At 41.0% G+C, this 22,701-nt stretch overlaps 1 protein-coding gene across 2 annotated transcripts in view; it reads right to left on the minus strand.

Moving 5' to 3' along the window:
• LOC120567658 (protein tweety homolog 3-like) overlaps positions 1-22,701 on the minus strand; it is a 29,664-nt gene that overhangs the window by 6,180 nt on the left and 783 nt on the right. For both annotated transcript variants that reach the window (XM_039814629.1, XM_039814621.1), the window contains exons 2-13: positions 21,568-21,753; positions 13,945-14,141; positions 6,745-6,856; positions 6,410-6,630; positions 5,696-5,791; positions 5,464-5,536; positions 5,251-5,326; positions 3,617-3,672; positions 3,305-3,397; positions 3,020-3,112; positions 2,801-2,937; positions 720-893 (exon numbers count right to left, since the gene is read on the minus strand). In XM_039814629.1, the coding sequence (XP_039670563.1) occupies positions 720-893; positions 2,801-2,937; positions 3,020-3,112; positions 3,305-3,397; positions 3,617-3,672; positions 5,251-5,326; positions 5,464-5,536; positions 5,696-5,791; positions 6,410-6,630; positions 6,745-6,856; positions 13,945-14,141; positions 21,568-21,693 (1,454 nt within the window). In that variant the 5' untranslated portion in view covers positions 21,694-21,753. The remainder of the gene's footprint in view (positions 1-719; positions 894-2,800; positions 2,938-3,019; positions 3,113-3,304; positions 3,398-3,616; positions 3,673-5,250; positions 5,327-5,463; positions 5,537-5,695; positions 5,792-6,409; positions 6,631-6,744; positions 6,857-13,944; positions 14,142-21,567; positions 21,754-22,701) is intronic.

Raw genomic sequence — 22,701 nt, forward strand, 5'->3', positions numbered from 1 at the left:
TGAAAGGAAATAAATCCCTCTAAAAACCCTACTGTATGCTTTAAAACATAGTCGGTATTGTTAAGCATACAGGATTTATTAATGGCCCAAAACATGAAAAACATGGTCCTTTAATGGTCAAAAAAAAACTCACAATACTACATAATACAAGTACTGTACTATCCTGTCTTATTAATTAAATTTTTTTTCTTAGCAGGAAACACCACATAGAACTTAATTAGCTTACGGCTAAAATAGTAGCAAGCAGTGGCAGACTAGAGGTATATATGCTTATTTCTCTTCACTATTATTTGTTGTATTCAGAGCAAGCAGTCCTTTGGCAAACTGTAACACGTAGCAAGCAGGGTGAAAGTATTAACTTATACTATTGCGAGTGCAAACCTGAATTCTCTTTTAACAGGTTTTCTGCTAACATTGTGGACTGAAACTGGATAGCTGGCTGATACAGCAGGCAGCAATTCTTTCTATCAGCAATAAAGGGAAAGCTAGTAAAGAGATGTAATTTACTGAGAGAAATATTGCTGACAATGTGTCACGAGGGACATGCGAGCCATACAGAGCAAAAAACTAGCTATTCTAACTTATCATATTGCAGGCAGTGAGAGTTGCTATGCTGCTAGTCTGGGTCACCGGGGGGAGGAGGGGGCAAGCATCAGCTACCTATGGCAGGCAGTGTATTGATCCTGCTAGCCTCTAGCTAGCGGTGGGTGCTAACTCACATGTATTCAGTGACGGGGGCATTGCTGACAGTGTGGGCTGTAGCGGGCAGGCTAGCTTCGCTACCGTAGCTGGAGCCACAGCTGTAGAGACTGGGCATGTGAACGCGGTACAGGTTATCGTGCACACCGCCCCGTGAGGCACCCGACTCATCCTCTCCGTCTTCCTCATCCGTCCTTCAATTGGTCAGGGTAAGGGCAGGGCACGAGAGGGCATGATGGATAGGAGGGGAAAAGGTAGAGGGGAGGGAGATCCGAGAGAGACAACAGAGTGTAAACAAGTGGTTGAAGAGGAGGTTAGGAGAGGGGAAGTTGTACTTGTACTATGTGGAGTCCCCTGATACAAAAGACTGGGTAAGGCCATGCCTTCAGCACCAAAAGCAGCTGAACAAGAAGAAAAGGAACATGGGCAGCATTCATCTACAAAACAGGTCCGCTACAAGTACAGTGGGGTCTCTAACATTTACTATACAGCCCAGAGTGGACCCATGAAGCTGTTTTTTCTTGGGTTACATAATATTCAACTGTATGAAGATAGTAGACTCTTCCATATCCTCAAAGTTATCTTAATATGTAGAAACATGCAGACATTTTCTTCATGCAGTCATCCTCTTTTGACATAGAGGATTCGCTACTGATAATTACTGTCGATTTTAAATTGTCGAAATTTAATCAAATTTCAAAAATCCATTTTCTTTCAAGTACTTCATGCATCACTGAGTGCCCCATAAAACTTAAAGCAAAAACATCAGGAAAAAAGGAGATAACATGGCTGGTTTGGGCAAACCATTTTCAGACATAAAATGGTCAAAAATGTAAAACGGCCAACGTAACAGAATGAGGCATCAAATAAGATATGTGCTGATTTGGAAGTTGGATTTCTGGCTACAGAAATGTACTGGCTTCTACAATGTATGGGTCAACCACAAAATACATGTACATGTACAAGCCCCTACTATAAAGACTATATATTTTTTTCTTCTTTGTTATTTTTTTGGAAGCCTATACCAGCTATCTACACACTAACAAATCACATCAGGCTGGTAATGTTTCAGAGAAGTAAAGAGGGAGGGAGCTGTATGAAGCACATACTGTATTTAGCAGGGCGCTACAGTATGTCAACAGAGACATGAGGCACAACAGTAGTTACTGCATTGAGTGGCCACCAGATGGAGGTATTTCACTCAGGCAACCAAAAAAAGAGCTAAGCTGTGCAGCCCATAAAACAGACTCTGCAGTTGCAGCACAGTCAGCCTAATATGCAACCAACCCCATGAGCAGTTATTCTTGCTAAATTCTGGGCCATTATGGATTATTGTGTAATACCTGCTGGGCCATGCATTAGCATTGCTGGTAATTCACACCTAACAAACAAGCGTAAAACACCACTATTATAGCACAGCTGTTTCATAATTCAAATCGTTCACCAGAGTGAAACTCGTTACTGCATGTCTAGTCTAGAGCTCTTTGCACTGATAATTATTTGGTTGTTTGAATGGCTATTTGGACGGGCCGTTCATCGGACCATAGGGTCGTTTTAATGTCCTTGATATCCACCATCATTCGCTGAAGCCCAAAGCATTTCCAAATCAGGACAGGGAGAGAGGAGGAAGGGGACGGAACAGAAGGAGGAAGTGGGGCACAGAAAAAAAAATAAAACGTGGTGACACACAATCTAACACAACACTGGTTGCTCCAAGTCCACAGCGGAGAAAAGAAAATGAGAGATAAGTACAAACATAGAAACAAACAATCAGCCAGACTGGCAGTGCTAACGGCAAACAATAAAAATAAACAAAACTGGATAGATGCAAAGACAGGCAAGAAAATGTACGGAAGGATACAACAGCCCAGGAGGCAAAAACACTTAAAGAATGACATGCATGGGCACCGAGTAGATTCTTTATGGGTCTTTTCCACTGTTTTCAGGTCATAAGATGAATTGAGTTAAACAATTACGAAGTTAGAACAAGTTTACATGTTAGCTGTTAGTGCAGAGATTAACTGAAGAGATAGATTCAGAAATGTAAATGCTTGTGCGAGTCTTGCGTGTTTGTGAGAGAGACTGTATGTGTGTGTGTTACCTCTTGCCAGGCCAGGTATGTGGCACACTGCACACAATGGAGGAGAACATCAGAGCAGTGACAAAGGAGAAGAGAACCAGGTAGATGACACCCTCCACCCCGTCATAACACAGCCCAGTCAATGCCTGAACGTAGTCCTACATGGAGAGCAGAGGAGTCAGTTGTGAAGAAAGTCTTGGATTTGAGGAGTTTTTTCTCTTGTAACACAAAGTGACTCACCATGTGTAGGCTGCGGCAGTCGACCAGAGCAGTCAGCTGGTGAAGACCAACCTCGGTGGAATTCAGTACAGACTGGATTTGCTCCAGACTCCCCTGCACACAAGAAGCAAAGGTTACACTCATGCGTGCTCAAATGTAGATATCCGCCTTCATGTGCGTCCTCACACAGCAGATAGACACGTGGCACTTTCGTAACCGCCACTTTTATCACGCTCCCACTAACGCAAATCCACTCATCCGTAAAAATAAAGACCTACAGATCATTGCACACACAAGCGCACACACCTTGGTGTTGGCATGGTCACGTGTTGCTGATCTCAGTAGCTCTGCCACATCATCCTGCATCTCCACCAATGCTTTGTGACTCCCTGACAGCCTCTACAAAACAAACAGAGAGACACAAGAGACACAAATGGGGGAAAAACACACACACACACACACACACACACACACAAAAAACATATTTGGGTTATTTGATTGCTTTACAGGTTTAAGAAGGTAAATCACCGACAATAAAGGAACCAAAGAGGAATGCATTCTTTAAAAAAAAAAAAAAAAAAAATCAAAAGAATAACTTCAACAAGAGGGTGAAGTTACCTGCTGAAAGGGGTTAATTTGGCCCGGGCTGCACCTCAGGTAATACTGCAGAATATCTGCGAATTCATCAATAAATACATGTCAATAGAATACTTATATATACATTTAAAATATAGAGTTTAATGAACGAAAGGCAAACACTATCACAGTATGTATTAAGACATTCTAAGCCTACAATCTCTCTATGGAGGCTTGTTAGCAGTATTACTCAGGCATAAAAGAGTGTGTGTGTGTGTGTGTGTGTGTGTGTGTGTGTGTGTGTGTGTGTGTGTGTGTGTGTGTGTGTGTGTGTGTGTGTGTGTGTGTGTGTGTGTGTGTGTGTGTGTGTTACAGAGGCAACATCTGTGCGCTACAGAGCGGAAACAACTGACAGACAACAGAACTCATTAGATGAGTGCAAAGAGAGAAGTGAGGCAGGGAGAGGAAGAAAGGGAGCAATTGAGAGGTAAAGAAGGATATAAAAGGATGAAGAGAGAGAACAAATCAGATAATGACCCTAAGTGAAAAAGCCAAAATGTGCTCTGACGATTTTTTTTTTTTTTTTTTTTTCACGTTCGAGAGAGGCAGGAGGAAGAGCGAGCTGGGGGAGCGTGTAGGATTGCTGATGCACTGCAGTCAGCAGAGAGTGAGAGAGAGAGAGAGAGAGAGAGAGAGAGAGAGAGAGAGAGAGTAAGAGCTTTTAGATACCAGGGTGTCAGTCAAACACAATCCCCTTGGATACACTACAACGCACACACTTGTTTCTTAAAATAGAAGCGACATGTCAGGGTGAGAGTCAACTGTCAGTGTGAATTCTAAAAATCTATTCAAGATGTTTCTGCTTATTTGTCAACCTACATTATCTGCCTATGAGCAGTCCATTGACCAATCCTATCTTAATCCTTCATTCTTAAAATTCCAGTATTATAAATAACTAACCCTACCAATCACACATTATAAAATGTGTTGTCTTTTTACAGCAGTGGCAAGCCTAAGTCATCCCCAGTTGTCATAAATATGAGTAGTTGTGAAATGAGTATGGTACTCAGAATCTTTTTTTTTCCTTATGAAATACTGGATTGTTTCATCTCTTCAGGCCTCTAAAAATACTCAAATAAAACAATCTGAGGTAGTCTTTGGTTGAAGTACTCTCTCTCTCTCTCTCTATCTCTCTATCTCTCTATCTATCTATCTATCTATCCATCCATCCATCTATCTATCTATCCATCCATCTATCTATCCATCCATCCATCTATCTATCCATCCATCTATCTATCCATCTATCCATCCATCTATCTATCTATCCATCCATCTATCTATCTATCCATCCATCTATCTATCCATCCATCTATCTATCTATCTATCCATCCATCTATCTATCTATCCATCCATCCATCCATCCATCCACATCTATCTATGTATCTATCTATGTATCTATCTATCTATCTATCTATCTATCTATCTATCTATCTATCTATCTATGTATGTATGTATCTATCTATCTATCTATGTATGTATCTATCTATCTATCTATCTAAGTGCTCACAACAAATGGACATTTTACGATTCACAAGCCTAAAGGTTTTGGAAACAAAACCCTTAGAAACAGCTTGAAACCAGTGGTTCCCTGGTTCTGTATTTTCTTGTCTGCATACCTTGGTTGATGACAGCGTTTTCCTTGGTTACCCTGGTGATGTAGGTATCCGGGGAAACGCAGAAGTCGCTGGCTGACTGTAAGAGGGTAAACACACATTACACACATCAGGCTAAAGTAACATCCATGCTGAACACACGCGCTCGAGCACTGAGAAAAGATTACATCACTGCAGAGCCAGAGAGCTCTGCCATGTTGCCATGGTTACACTTACAGCAGCGACAGCCAGTTCCAGGCCGAGAGACCCCCAGCTGATTATCAGAGTCAAAACACCCAGCAGACACACTCTGAAGGACACACAAATACATATTTTTTAAAGATTCAGCTTACCAACATGACTTGTATTACACAGTTTTAACAGACACAGATTCACAGTCTAGAAAGGATTTGGCTCATCCACATCCTTTCTAGGAGCAATGTTTGGGGTACGATGTGAAGTAGCTTACCCTATCAGAGTGCCTCTAGAGTTGCGTATAAGGCCGAAGAGCACCAGAAGACAAATGAGTACATCAAACAGCAGCAGGCTAAGGTACCCCAGCCACCTGTAAACATACAAATGTACAACCACAGTGTTTCATATAAATAGGGGATATTTCATAACACACTACAAAGAAGAAAAACACATCGGCCATAAAGTAGAGGGCGGTAGTCTTTTGGGATTGAGCAAATTAATCCTTTAACACACACCATGAAGGACATTTCCCATATACCAGGGTCACAATCAGATCATGGCTAGAGTTGTACATTTAAATGGTTTTACCTTGCACCCTCCAGCCAGTCTGAAATGATTTTCCATCTGCTGAAAACTTCTTATTTTTTATGCTCCTTTAAATAATTGTTCATTTCTTATACTGCACTGTAACTTTTATTCTTGTATTTCATATATGTCTTATTCTATTTAAGGTGTTTTATATTTTTAACTGTTTTAAACTTTCATGTTTAATGTAAAGCACCTTGAATTGCCTTGTTGCTTAAATGTGCTATACAAATAAAAGCTGCCTTGCCTTAGCAAAAACCGAGGGATAATACTGGATGCATTGTAATATAAAAACATCATACCATAACTTTGTTGAATTCCCCCTGAACAGATCAGTTTTCACTTCAATCCAGCAGATAACTTTTTGCATTACAAACACATAGCATTAGTTGTTAGTACTGACCTGTAAAAATCAAAAGCTTCCGTCTTGCGGGCCAAGTCCTCCAGGGAAACTTCAGTATTGGACCAGAAGGGAATATCCACCATCAGCCTTACCAGCTCGTCCAGCTGTCCCTGCAACTTTTGGACGATGGACACGTAGTCTGTCTGCTCCTGGAAAGCTGTCTCCAACTGGACTAAGCTCTCCTCCACTGTCTGGTTTAAGGCTAGGGCACTGTCTGACACCTGGACATTAACAGGAAAGAGACATTAACCTTAAAACTGCCATGAATCCCTTGTTTACATTTTTTTTTTATTGGATCCTGAGAAAGAAGTGTAAGGATACAATAGGTTACTCACCAGTTTCTCCACCCCTGACACGGTGCGGTTGGCATGACGAAGGGAGTACGCCAAACGATTGGCCCCATCACTCGACTCCCCATTTCCGTAGAATCCTACAGCAATGCCAGCGCTGGGAGGCAGAAGACAGGAAGTGCCAAGTGTTAACTCAATGATTAATTCAACCATCAGATGGCATCAAATTAATCAATATGGGTGAATGAGTTCAAAAATGTTTTTTTTTTTCTGCTTTTCTCACAGTGATACACGCATTCGAAAACAACAAAGCTGCAGCAGAGTGAAGGTATCAAGTGCAGTTCCTCTGTTAACCAGCAACAGGCGGCGCTGAGCTCATTGCTTTGGTGTCACCCTCAGGCCTCCAGCAGGCACAGGACTACAATACCAGGAATGATTCACACACACACACACACACACACACACACACACACACACACACACACACACAACAATAATTGGGTCACCAGACCGCACATAATATGATCCTTCTGCAGCTCTGCATCCACATTCACACATGACACATGCTACAATATCTGAGGTTCCTGGCCCCAACACCCTTTCTTCAAAAACCATGTACTCCTTAACCATGTTCACAGACAACTAACCCCTCATCCACCCAACACCATCACTTCCAAAGAAATCTCCTTTACACTCTCTATTTCTTCACATCTACTGAAACTCTCTTTCCCCACACAGCCCCTCCGCACGATGCTCTTATTTGCTCACCCTGTAAAGCTCTTGTAGCCCCCTTTTTTCTCTTTGTTTACTGTATGTGTGCATGTGCACATGTGTGTGTATGACTGCACTCTTTGTATTGATGATGTCTCTGTCTGCACACAACAGACAGGTTTGTGGAGGGAAATTTATGGCCATTGTTAAGGCAATTCATTCTAGCCCATTAGATCTTAAGTAGCCCCCATATTATAGCTGGTTTACACACACGCCTTTGTGTAAGAGGGTGTGTGTGTGTGTGTGTGTGTGTTTCAGAGCTTAACAAGGGACTTTATGTGTTCATGTGACATAAAACGACAAAAACAGAGGGAAACAGACTTGACAAGCAAAATAGACTAAAGCATGGAGGCACATTAAAGTGTCATCTCAGTCCAACAGTAAATCATCTCCCTCCACTCTTGTTTACTCACATAGAAGAACACACATTCATCACTATTATTCCTTAGAGAAACAGCAACCTGTTCTGAATGTTGCAATGTTGAATGGAGCACTGCTTAAGTCTCTGCTTCAGTCCATTTTTCACTGAAATGGACTGACATCATAACCCCAAAAATGCTCTGCCGTACCTAAATGAGCACACTGAAATGCACACAGCTGAAGCTCAGTAGATGAGACAGTAAATATTGTCAAAATTGGGTCCATGATGAGTTCAAGTCCAAACCAACCTGATCCAAAATAAAAGCACCCAATTAGTTGTACAGCCAAGTCTTATTTTTTACCCAGTAGTAACAGTGCATCTTGAATACACAAACTGCTATTCCATGTAAACAGTTTACAACATAATATACAGACACCTAATCCCACTACTGACTACACAAGATAGTGAGAGAATGTTATCAGCATTATAAGACTAGGGCAACAACTAAAGTTTTTCTTTAGGGATGCACCAATCCGATTGGTGCATACTGACTTTAAAGCTTTAGTGCCTAACTTTTTGATATTAATGAACGTCCGTTACATTCAAGCCGTTGCCAAATGAGTTGCTACAAAGCTAATAAAGACTATCAGCTCCACACAACTCTCTCTGGATTTCTCAGGATGCCTATGTTCAGAAAAGTGTGGCGTCTGGTGACTTTCCTGCGCAAAAACTCAAGTGAAGATAATTACCTCTTCTGAAGAGACCATCGTGTTTTCTTAATCCTCCGACATGCTTTAATTAGCACGTCGGGTATCAGCAATTCCTTAACCGATCCACATACAAAGTTACACTCCTTAATATGTTTATGATCAAACACCATTTTTTTATATTAAGTATTGTTGGCATTTATTCAGTAATTAATGAACATAGTTACATTCTGTAATAACCTCTCTATTTAGTAGCTTTGATCATTACTGGGGATGTCCGCCATTCCCATACTGGATTCAAATTCCGTACTTGAACCAACAGTAACCATGGATGTTGCCAAATCAACCAGAGCTGAAATTTTAGGAATGATAACTTTAAATAGTTTAATAGAAGTCTCAGTGTTAGAGCTGTCAGTTACATTTAGTCAGTCACAGCCAGCTGCAGTTTCAGTTCTGATTGCAACAGCATCCCTGGTCTCATGTCACCTTACATAAAAAATGAACGAGCTCCGAGCAGTGTGATAAATCGTATATTTAAATCTGGGGGAAAGTGAGCACTGTTATCGCATGAGTACTTGGTATGGCAGATACTCTGAGTTGACGTGCAGGAAACAGCGTTGGGAGAGAAAAAAAAGACGTATCCTCAATTATTTTTGTCATTTAGTATTCTCTTGATAACTTTTTATACTAATAAAGGAATCATTCTGCCTATAAAATGTCAGAAAAAAAAGAGAAAAGCATAAGTTGCCACAGCCCACAACATCTTAGAATGACTTGATTGTGGCCAACTATCTGAAACTCACAGACAATTAAATGTATTCTTGAGAAACTGGAAAGATCTTTTTCTTAATAACTGACTTAAAAGAGTGTTTGATAATCAAAACTTTTGATTCATTTTCTGTTGATCGACTAATCCGTTAATCAACTGATCCTTTCAGCACTATATATATATATATATATATATATATATATAAATGTAGCACAATAGTAAACAACGTAATACAACAAGATACAGCTTCTTTTATCCAAACCAAACACACAGCACCTGCACACAAATGGAGGAAGTCTACATGTGGTCGGTGATGTGCCAAAAATAAAGTATGATGTCATATTAAATTGTGGACAAAGAATCTCATGAGTACACCCGCACAGCCACACACACACAAACACCCACACTCAGATTCATATCAAATATTCAATAAGAAATTTTATAGCTAATCATAAAATATTAAGAGCTGCAAAAACACTCTTCAGCACTGAGTCACGCCAACACACACTCACACACACACACACACACACACACACAGAGACATAGCTCCCCCTAACTGTATAATTCATTTCTCGTCTCTGCATCAAATCTGCTTCTGTCTCCATGGCAACCTTTCTAGGCCAGGGAGAAGGACGATCAGAAAGAAATAATAAATATCGGAGGGGGACTAAAAGAGATGAAGAAAAGGGGAAGAGAGGGAGAACATGTCTGGAGAGGGTGGGGTGGGGGGGGAGGGGGGAGTGATGAGGGAGTAAATAAAAGAAGAATAGTTTGTATGTCTGTGTGTGCAAAGAAGAGCAGAGTCCACACAGCCCAGTACTGCTGGTCAAAATACTCTCCAGCCTGCTGCTGGAGTCGATTGGGTCAAAGATCTCACAGTGTACACAACTTTCAGAGTCAGATAAACACAAAGTAGTGTAACTACGGGCCTGGCTCCCGGTAACACCACATGGGCTTTCTTGCTTAAAGAAGACTGAGTGGACTTGACTGGTGCAATGTAGGTAGATTTACAGTATTTATGTCGAGTATGTATGGATGCCGTCCAGTGAAAAGCAGTCGTGTTTTCTACTTGATGGCAATACATTTTTGACATTATCACACCATTTGAAAATGTTTACACAGTTTCCTCAGACTGGGGACTAGGGTTGCACGATATTGACTAAATGTGATATGCGATATCGATTATGAATATTGCGATATCGATATTAATTTCGATATTTTTAAAACACATTTAAAATTACAAAAGTTACGGGAAAACGCATCAAAATAGATTCATAACAAATTAAACAAGTTTTCTCACAACACAAGGTTTATTTTAACTGACGGTCATATTGGACTGGTCCAACATGAATAAATGAATAAATAAATAAATAAATAAATAAGGACCACGTCTACAGAACAGGACATGTTTTACTGGTTGGACAGTATAAAATAAATAAATAAAGAGAACAGGACACAACTTTTCTTTCTCTTCTCTGATTCGTTCCGTTTTGTTGTCTATTTCTTCACTTACACTGTCACTCTGTCGAAATATGCACACACGTGGTACGCTCCATAGGGTTCGTCACGTAGTGGACCCGTGCGCTGACGTGCACTAATGTGTACAAGTGGCACGGTAACTGGCCAATCAAACAAGATCATTATAGTGTTTCAAGTGGGCTCTAAATCGAACACAACTAAGCCACGCACCTATTTCATACACTTTCAATATATTGCGATAACGATATTGAGTCGATATATCTTGCACCTCTACTGGGGACTTCTGTTTAGTATCCATTATTCTTCCCAAAACTCACAGAAGAGCACATCACCGGTAGGTGGAAGGAAACATAACTATTAATGCAAGGAAATGGGTAACTATGTGACTCAAACATAGTGGGCCCTATCTTGCACTCAGCGCAATTGCCTTTGTACACCGACGCATGTATCATTCCTATTTTGCACCCGACGCACAGCGGACTTTTCCCTCCACAGACGCACGTCGGTAAAATAGGGAATGTATTTGCGCTCCTGGGGGCGGTTCAGCGAAAAGAGGAGGCGTGTTCCGGCGCAAACGTTCTCTCATGCTATTTTGCAGTTTCAGAAAACAATTTCGCCACTGACCAGGAAAAACCTGGGGCCTGTTTCACAAAACCAAGATAAGGGATTAAGCCGGGATTTCCCAGTTATCCTGGATGAATTAAGCCTTGATTCGGTTTCACGAAAGCGGAGGCACATAAATCACCATGGAGATTTATTCTGTACAGCTAGCCTGCTCCTGACCAGGCTAACAGCCAGGATTTATTTAATCCTGTAGCCTTTTCTGATCACCCAGCAGTGGTTTTACCCTATTGTTATCAGCCTGGATTAAAATACAACAGGTGCATATTGCTGTTCATTTAAGTACTGTTATTATTTAAAGTTGTGACCATTATTTTTATAATTATTCATGTGACATTATTACTGTTATATTGCTGTATGAAGACTGATGTTCATATTGTTGTTAGAAGTTTAATTAATATATTATGGCAGTTGTTGAGATAATTAGAAAAGGCTGATCAAATTTCAAATGTGTTTTAAATGAAGTCTGTTACTAAGGGCAATACATACAATACTGTACATTTCTATAGTTGACCAATGCACCTTGAATTATTTTGGTTGATTCATTTTTTTTTTTTATTCTTTAACAATAAGTATCATGTTTGTTCCACTTCCATGTACATTGTATTTGGCATTCTTAGCACACAATATTGTGTTGTCCAGTAACTGCAACTTATAATTTGGGAGGATTGTACAATTTTAAGAACATATCCTAATTGTACAGTCCTCCCAAATTATAGTCTTAGTTCACTGGACCAGTAACTATCTAGTGATGTAGGCTACTGTGCATTCATGACAACAGGGAGAGGACACCTCAATGGTTTTTGACCTTATATTTGGGGGGAAATAACTGATGAATATCACTCTGTTCCATTCATGTTTACAGTGTGCATGGAATTTATCACTTAATTATCTTCATAGTTTCTAGATTTTAGAGTCTAAGTTCTTTAGTGTCTTTATTTTCTATGTCCATATATACAGGGAGCAAGGCATATAATATGTAGAGAAGGAAACTCGTCCTCTATCAAATAAAAAAGCGAAAAAAGCGGTGGCAGACAATAGCGGACAGACTGAATGATAGTCTAAAAATATACATTTATGAACTACTGCTCTTAACTGAAACCATTCAATAAGTCACTGTCATTGGCAAAAACGAACAGTTGTACACTTTGCATTAAAAGCGAGCAGTGGAAGTTAATATGACTTAGGACATTTATATTTTAGCCCATGAGAGAGAGAGGGAGAAACAGAGTGAAAGAGATATTTACGTACACATTCTAGCGCGTGGTGAAAAATTGATCTTTATGGTAAATTTCCTGAGTAACATTATCTTCTGCTTACTTTTAAGGCAAAGAGTACAACTGTTAATTTGGCGCAAATGATTAGTAGCCTAATCCTTGAATGGTATGATTATGACGGTTTCAATTCAGAGCAGTTGTCAGTTAATGTATATATTTAGGCTACAATTACGCATTCAGTCGGGTCCGCAATGGTCGTCTGCACGCTTTCGCTGTTTCATTACAGCGGCGTGTTTTTTTTTTTTTTTTTATACAAATGTATTTCATGATATCATACTTCCATAAGAAGCTGCTGCTCACTATGTATAAAGTATGTACATATCGTAAGTCTCCATTTTGGCATCAGTAAATCTGTGATCGACCTCGCGGTCTTTTGAGGAAAGCCGTGGACGCGCATCTATCTGAACCGCTGCTTCAACGCTCAACCTAGTCGCTCCTCCTCAGCCTGGCTCGGCCTTTGTGAAACGCACCAAGCCAGGCTGCACAGGTTAGACTAGGTCAAGCCTCGCTTTATCAGTTATCCTGGATTTATATATTCTGCTTTTGTGAAACAGGCCCCAGGTCGGCCCCCACCCTTTGAAACCCCAGGGTGAAAAAATTCAAAAAAACGCCGCCCTCGCAGCTTCGTTTGGACGGCGAAGCAGCATACTGGCGTATCGATGATGTCATCGCCACACCCCTCGACCTCTAGCCTTCGACCTTCTCCCCCACAACAACAACACCTACATAAACATGCATCCGTCCTAATGCCCACAACCACACTGCACTGTAGCATCGAAGGTAGCATATAGCTAGCTAGGTTGTGTTTTGGGTTCTTCTTCTACTGTCTGTTTGTATACAGCGCAAGCATGCTCTGCCTCTTCTCCGTTTTTGGTGAATTTCTGTAGCATTTTTGAATTTCTGAAGTTTCTATATGAAGTAGCGTGTTGAGTCATTTATAAATGGATCCATTTGGACACAAATTTTCTTGGAACGATGCCAAGGTCGTTTTGGTACGTGGCCTTAGTTTAGTTAAGGCTGTATTACACCGAGCCAGCAAATCGGTGCCAATCCTCCCCTATCAATCCAGAGAAAGGTTAGAAACCCCACTTGAGGCTACAGGGCAATTTCTTTGAGAATGATTAAATGTATCAACCTTTTTCTCACTCAAGCAATGATATTAAAACAAATCACATAGTTTCAGCAGTTGAACACCTTTAAATACACATTTTTATTATGACTGTACAGACGGTGTGTTACTGTAATGGTATAGCCTCTCACCTGCAGACGAGCGTGGCGATGATGACGCACCAGGCGGTGCAGCAGCAGTCGGCGCTGGGCTGATGGGAGTGCGTGTGGGAGTGCGAGGAGTCGTCACTCTTGCGTCGCCGGCAGCAAAGCCAGAATGAGTAGAAGAGGAGGAAGAGGAGGTCCAGGCCCAAACAAAGCAACGCCACAGCCCCAAGCAGCAAAATGGACTGGAGAGAAGAGGGAATGAGGAAAGAAGAAAAAAAAACAATAAGTGGCAACAAACAATTTATGATGTCGGAATGTACAGTTTATGTTGTACTTTTTCTGTCGAACTAACTTTGAGCTTGATTCGTTCAGTCCTTATCACAGAGGACAGTTTAGGAAATGGCTCAGATATACAGGAAGCAAATTAGCTGATATGAGCAGAAACCAGATACAAAGACCGACCACATGAGTTCATTTTTCCAGTGCGGACAGACACGCACAGATAGACAAATTGTGTTCCTCTCTCCAGCTATTTGAGGCCAGAAAATAGTGGCTGTTAAATAGGTGTTTGATGGATACCATGAAAAACACATTTGCACACCATCAAACACGCACACCTCCACGGAGTGAGCGGAAGCGATGCAGTTGGGGAGCTGTTTGCGCTAGAGACCCACCACACAGATCACACACCCTCCAAAAGCTTTGAAGTGTAAAAGAAGGGAAGGGGTGGTGGGGGCAGACAGAAGGAGAAGTGAGAGAGGTGGGGGTAAATTTGGAACAGAGAAAAAGGCTGGAGAGACAGAAAAGACGATGTGAAAGAAGATGACTGCACTGAACACAAAAAAGGGGAGACATGGGTAAAGACTGATAAAATCTTTTTATATTACACACACACACACACTGCAAGTTATTTCCCAGCTGGGAGTGTCTGGAAAAGTCATTGTACTGCAAGACCACGGAGAGACAAAGGCACGTTTCTGGAAAACCAAAATGTCCACCTGCTAGACTTCTCACAATAGACAAAGGAATTGTGAATTGTGGAATTGTGTTTTGTGTCCACCTCTAACATCCTCACAGACTTCCTGGCTTACCAGGCTTCTTAACTACAGTTTTTTTGTGCTGACCTGATTTTTCCTCACTGCCAGCCAGCAATTTCCTCACCCTGCGGCAATTTATGCAACTCTACTGTAAATATGCGTGTGTATTGGACAAGTGTATATGTGCCAACATTTACATCATATTCAAAAATGCATTCAATATAATGTTTCCTAAAGTAAGCCTATATCAAGGATGCAATCTTGGCAAAGTAAAGCTTAAAATCCTGTTCGCAGTCCCAACTTAGAAGTCAGGACCCCCAAAAGTATAAAGCTGTATGTAGATATATCTGAGGGGTCGTTTTTCTGACTTTCCTCTGATCGCTGCCTTTCTGTCTTGTGAATTGCTGGATCATTTTACCTTCTCAGGCCTCGAAAAAGTATTAAATAAACAAGAGGAAAAGAAAAACTGAACTTGAACTGGTCACAGTCAGTAGACATTTGCAACCGTTGATGAACCGGGGTTCATTTTGAGGGGTCACAAGCCAAAAAGGTTGGGAACACCTGTTTCTGGGTTAAAGGAACACGCCGACTTATTGGGACTTTAGCTTATTCACAGTAACCCCCAGAGTTAGACAACTCCATACATACCTTTCTCATCTCTGTGCGTGTTGCAACTCTGTCTGACGCCCCCAGCGCTAGCTAAGCCTAGCACAGATCCTGGAGGTAACCGGTTCCAACTAGCCTACTGCTCCGAATAAGTGACAAAATAACGCCAACATGTTCCTGTTTACATGTTGTGATTTGTATAGTCACAGGGTGTACAAATAACAAGGTCACATGAGACAGCCATCTTCTAACCGTATGCAAACTGGGAACTATATTCTCAGAAAGGCGAAGCACTGCTACTTATGCTACTTGGGCGGAGTGATTTGCTAGCAGCACCGGAAGCCCTGTGGTGAGGAGCAGAGAGTTTGCCTGGAGTTCGCTCAGAGTTGGAGTAATAGAGTCAACAATTACAAGATAGTAAAAGCATAGTCACCTTGTTATTTGTACACCCTGTGACTATACAAATCACAACATGTAAACAGGAACATGTTGCCATTATTTTGTCAACATGTTCGTCAGAGTTACAACACGCACGGAGATGAGAAGGGTATGTATCGATTTGTCGTGTGTCCTTGGGTTACTGTGAATAAGCTAAAGTCCCAATAAGTTGGCGTGTTCCTTAAACAACACTAAATGTCTACAGCCATGCTCGCTGACACATGACAATGCTAACATGGCGAGGTTTCGCAGGTATATTTAGCTAATTAGCACTAAACACAAAGTACAGCTAAAGCTGACGGGAAATGTCATTAACTGTGCAGGTATTTGGTCATAAACCCTTTCAGGTCATCATCATATCAGCACTATATGACCTGATGAAAAAGAAAAGAGATCACCAAAGTCATTACAATTCATCCTCTGGCTAACCTTGAATATGTAATGAATATGAATATGTAAATCTGTACAAAATGTCCTAGCAATCCATCTAATAACTGTTGAGATATGGCAGACCAAAGTGGTGGACCAACCAACCAGCTGACCCATATTGCTGCAAGGCTAAACACACTGATATCTATCTAAATAATTTATTTTTTAATGCAAACTGTGATCTGTTGCTTACATCAAAGGTGGCTTCTTATATCTGTAGCCTGATTTGGCATGTTGTGTTTTCCAACTAGGAAATTCCTGAATCTCAGAAACATCACAGAAATAACTGCTCAGACTAACGAGTCACACTAGAGTCAGCTGTTATGCTGTCACCAGCTTGTCTTCGAAGGAACAAATCTCTTTTCACCCTGAGAAACAATGCAGCCTAATACGGTCAGCATTTCCAAGTAAAGTGTGGACTGTGGCAGATGTATAACCAGGCCAGCAAAGGGCTATGCATCAAATCTGGAGGGCTACAGCCAATCCAGCCAGGCTAGTGGGTCACTAGGACAATACAGTAGAAAGGATACAATATGATATACTTGGATGTGATCTGCAGTGGTGTAATGTGACATCTGAGGGGAGAGGAGAGGGCTAATCTTCCAACAGCAGTCCAAACCACAACTCTCTGTCCCTGCTGAGGCATCAAAGTACTTCTATTGTCTGAGGTCTCTAACTCCAGGCCTACAGCTAGGATACATTACAAGCATTGACATTCACTTTAAATATTCACACTAAACAGGTGGTGGAGACAATCTTAGTTTAAATAGTATTAAGTGATGCACAATAAACCATAAGGAAAAGCCTGCATTTATCAATTCTGTTTCTGTCATTACCACATTATTATTTTCTCATGGGAAAGCAGTTGGTAAAGCCCAGGCTGAGTGAGAGGAAATCGGTTGATTGCTTTTTCCCAGACTGCTTTTCTCCAACAGGTTAAAGAAGATGAGTGGAGGATGGAAGGAGAGGATCCTGAGGGGAGAGGAGGGGGAGATAAGCTCTGTAGATTCCTGGTCTCTGGTATTATCCCATGTTATTATCTATAGGCTTAGTGCTAGAGTCAAGGCGCACTGGTCTCCTCTAATGCATTGTTTGACCTCTTGTATCTTTAAAATAAACGTTAGGGCTTAATACCATAGAGAGTACAATGCATTAAGCTTTGCAGAGTGAGAATGAAACCTCACGCTATATAACGATGGATGTTTTCATGGCATCTATTTATCATAAATCATGCTAAAAGTGATAGTGGGATGATGGATACAGTGATATATAGAGGGTAGTGATACGATAAAGAAACCATATTATTTGCATTAATGAGGTAGCAGAGTAGAGAACTGTAGAGCTGAATCAATTAGTCTGGCAACTATTTTGATAATCAATTAATAATTTCAGTCATTTATAAAGCCCTTTTTAGTCATATATAATAATTAACTTATTATTTTGGCGTTTTACATTCTTGGTCAAATAAAACAAAAACAATGTGACCTTCAGCTATAATAAATAAAAATCGGCAATTTCTTTGTTTTTTGTTGAAAACCTTTTTTTCTAGCTATTCTAGTAAATGCCCATTACAATTACACAAAGCCAGTAGTGATCGCTTGTTCTTTGCCTGACTCAAACACAAATTTACTTAATTTGAGAAGCTGTGACCACTGAATGTCTGGCACTCAAACTTGTCAATCAACTAATCAGGTCAGTACAAGTGTGCATATAAAAGCAACACCAGATGATCCAGCACTGTTGATGTCTGGTGTATGGGCTTAATGTTAAACTTCAAATCTGACTAAGGTCCTGGTCTGTGCAGCCACTTCACTGTGCTACCACTGTGTATGATGGCCGCTAGATTAACTGTCAGGCTGACAAACCATCAGAGCAGATTAAGCTTGGATCAATTAGCTACTAATAAGCATGGTGACCTTGGTTGTGCATGTGTGTGTGTGTGTGTGTGTGTGTGTGTGTGTGTGCGTGCGCGCGTGCGTTCGTTCGTTAGTGTGTGTGTGCGCACATCAACACTACTGGAGGTCAGCTTGCAGGCTGGAGGAGGGGCTAAATGTTTTAACGCCCAGGCACAGTGATCTACTTTCAATCTGTCCATTTAAGTGTGTGTATGTGCACGCCTGTAAATGCGTGTTGTGTGTTTGAGCTGACAGGATCAATCACTTCCACCTCAGTGAGTTGTCCTTGCATTCTTCCTGCCTGTGTGTTACTCTGTAGTCAAGCCTAGCCTACTATCCTCTCAACTTCTTTCCTGAGGCGCTGACTGACCTCAAGTACATTCCGCTAATATTCACCTGTATTACAGTACTGGGTCAACGAGCGACCAAAACACTAACTGCAAAATCTGTATTCAGACAAAGGCCTTTGATAACCAGCGAAGCCTATTTCTAATTTTAAACACAAAAAAAGATTCAAGAGTAGCACCTTTTGATACTGATGCACTTTGATCCTTTAAAAAATGCTATGAGACAATGTCTTCCACTGTGCAAACTGTAGCATACTTTTCAAAATACCAATTACAGACTTACTTTCCACAGCTGGGAATATATGTTATTACTGGTCACATGATTCCTCTGTAATGTTCTGCAGCTGTTTTACTGTGGCTGGTAGCTGACTCTGCGATTCTACTAGAATACAAACAGAAGGACATATGCACACACAAACACACACACACACACACACACACATCCACACACACACACACATAGACACACAAGCTATTCCAATTTCTTGCAGAACCTCAGGATAAGAGCTCCTATTTCAGCTCCTCGGGAAAATAAGAAAACAGTTTTCTTGCAAAAAGAGATGAAGTCAGCATCCCAAATAAAGTCAAAGTCATCAGAGACCAACTGCTCTTGTGAATAAAACCTAAACGTTTTTTCATTGTTTGTTTTACCAAAAAAAAACTTCTACATAGAATAAAATGAGTGAGTGAGTGAGTGGAGTGAGTGAGTGAGTGAGTGAGTGAGTGAGTGAGTGAGTGAGTGACATTGTGTGAGAAGAAAGTTTTGAGCAGCTTCGGAGCTCAAGAGCTGAATACAAATGAAGCTGTGCAAAATCACATCAGAAAGAAAAACACTACACAGAAGAATCTCTCTCTATTGTGTGGGAGTGTGTGACTGTTGTGATGACGGACTCTCTGCACTGAAGGACACCGTGTGAGTGTGTGTGTGTGTGTGTGTGTGTGTGTGTGTGTGTGTTTCTCAGCTGGATGAGTGGATGCATGAAAGCCTTTGAGACAGATATACTGAGCCAACCTAAAGACGGGCTTCAGTGAAAGAGTGAAAGAAAGAAAGAGAGCATTCTTTCACAACAGACTACAGCCCTCCCCTTCCCACTCTCTACCCCCCCTTTCCCTCCACCCCTCCCCCAATCCAATTCAACCTCCTTCTTCTTGTTCTTCTCACCCTCTATCCCTCCCTCCCCGTCTAGCCATGAATTAATGATTTCACCCTGAATAGAACCCCTATATTCACACACACACACACACAATAACACATGCACACACATAACCCGAGGGAGATCTGTGACCTCACCTCGACAAACAACACAAAGTGCTAAATACGCACTGACACAGAAAGTGAACATACTGTACGTGGCATGTATACATACAACATATATGCACAACTGCTACAAATAACATAAAAAACAAACATATGATCATAGTGCAGGGTGCTCAGTGACATAGAAACAGCCCCGTCTGTTAAAATATGTCAAGATGTAATTAGTCCAAAAAGGGGGTCCTTAAAATTCCAGTGGTCGCACACATAGACACACAGTCTCACAAAGGCCCTTAGTGAAACATTGAATAGCTCGCAGGAAGTGGCTATTTGGCAATTTAGAAGCACCTCCCATGGCTCATCTAGCCTTCTCTCTCTCTCATCTCGCCTCCAATCAGTCTCTTTATATCTTTCACACTCCTCCTCTCTCCCTGCTTCTCTCTCCAGTTCCCATCTCCCTCCCTTGTTCATGGCCGTGGGTGCCTTCCCACGCTCAGCTCTTGAACTTGCACGCCCTCCCTCCTCTCCCCGTACATGTCAGCAAACTACATTGAGGGGTGACTGCAGCCCATGAAATGTGGGATTCTAAACGATGTGTTTCGCCTTCGTGTGGGTCCGCACTCCGCAGGGCTGTGTTTTCTGGTGCAGAGACCTGGAAGTCACCTTGTTTGAGGATTCAAATGAAATGCAGCAAAACTGGGCCAAAAAAAGCCCCTCTCTGAGATAGAGCTGCTCTCTAAGGCAGCGCTGCAGGCTCAGTCAGTGTTTTATCACAGAACGACTGCAATTAGTTTGATGCTTTCAACTACTTCTAATGATTGCTTTTGGTTCCTAATCATTTTTTCTTTCAACTGATCATTAATCCAATAAAATGTCAGGGAATAGTGAAAATGTCCATCATGTCTTTGAATTGCTTGTTTTGTTCAACCAACAGTCCAAAGCCCATATGGGTTAAATTCACAATGATATGCAAGCAGAAGAAACTGGAAACAGAAAATATTTGGCATTGGGCATTATAAATTACTTAAACTTCTTAATCAATTACCAAACTTGTCATCATCACGATCATTTTCTGCATATTGACAATTTGGTGTCCACACTTTTTGTATTGTGACGTCTGGAGAGCCAAGCAAGCAATGCCTACTCGCTACCCCTCATCAGATTGTATAGGATGATTTGTAGGAGTTGCAAGCAGTTCATAAAAAAAGTGCCCTTTTAACATTAGTCATTCTGAGTCCTGAAGAGGTAAGTCTCGGATGAAAGAATAAAAAAAAAGTATACTGTGGTTCAAATGCTGTTTCTTTTTCTTTCCTATCTTCTTCACACTTATATTGCAACCATTATACATCCCAACCCCAAGGTTGTGAACCACCTGACTATCGATACATCAACTAATAAATTCTGCACTACATTTATCTATATTATCTATAACAAAGATGGAGCAGGTAGGGGATCAGTGTCTTAATTCAAGGACATTACTCTCTCACACACACACACACACACACACACACAGCATTGATCGATGCAGGGAGGGAACCCACAACTCTGAGGTTGCAGGACAGCCTCAGTCACCACTTGGTCACTCTGCTGTGAAATGCTGCACGATGAAGGTGATGATGCATTCTGAGTGGGAGGTAATTATTCCCCCGTACTTGTCTTACCTTCTGGTACTCAGAGTCCTCCGGTCTGAAGTCACTGCTCACAAGCTGGAATTCAATGTTGAAATGAGGCAACCGGTGGAGCAGATTTACCCACCAAGGCGGGGAGTAGTTCACTACGGCCGCCATCCTGATCCAGCTACCTGCCCGCTGTCACTTCACTTTCTAAACCGATTCCTCACACGGACACTGTAGAGAAATTCATGACCGCTGTGTGTTAACAGGGCACAGAAATGACTTTATGCACTATTTTTCACACCACCTTTCATGTCAGACAGAGCTAGAAAAACAGCTAGTATTGATGTAATTTCACCTAACATATTTAGTAAGATAAAGGTTCAGTATCCACAGTCCTGGCTGCTAATAATGTTTACCATCTAAACATCAAAACCTGCTTCCATTAACTGGAGTAATTACTGATTACATTACTGACATTATAAAAGCACATTTCACATAGTATTTTGTTTATTATTTTGCATCATTTGAAGAGATTTCAGTTGCAAAACACACAAGCACATGCTCCTTTGTGTGTGGTTAAATGGCTAAAACACTGCAATATGACATATTAAGTCATTTCAGTTTTCTTTGAAATTCTGTGAAACTGGAAGTCCTTCATAATGACTTGGATCAATATGATTATTTTGCCATTAATAGGTTTGTTCTTTAGCCTGCAGCTCCAGGTGTATTGTGGGTTACAGCATAGTAATATGTAGTCAGCCTAATGTAATGTGCCTGTATCATAACTGTGGAGAATATTAGTGTCAGCATGTCATTATCACAAATATATACACAAACATAATCAACAAACCATTAAATGCATTATTATTATTATTATTATTATTATTATTATTATTATATGATATGATATTTGTCCTAAAATGCTATTTTAAAACCCATTGTGAGCAAACATTTAACCTATGAGGTCATACTGTACTGGGACATACTGTACATGAATTATAGCATGACAACAGCATGGCTGACAGCTACCTCGCATCACCCAATTTACGCCCATACGGCAAAACACAGGCTTCGTGAGATAAATGTGTTGTGGACGGTGAAATGGCCGTTATATCAAACCCAGCACGACTCTTTCTATTATACTGACTTAACACTATCATGACACTACTAACTCTGTCG

Source organism: Perca fluviatilis, chromosome 1, assembly GCF_010015445.1.
Source record: "Perca fluviatilis chromosome 1, GENO_Pfluv_1.0, whole genome shotgun sequence".
Lineage (NCBI taxonomy): Eukaryota > Metazoa > Chordata > Actinopteri > Perciformes > Percidae > Perca > Perca fluviatilis.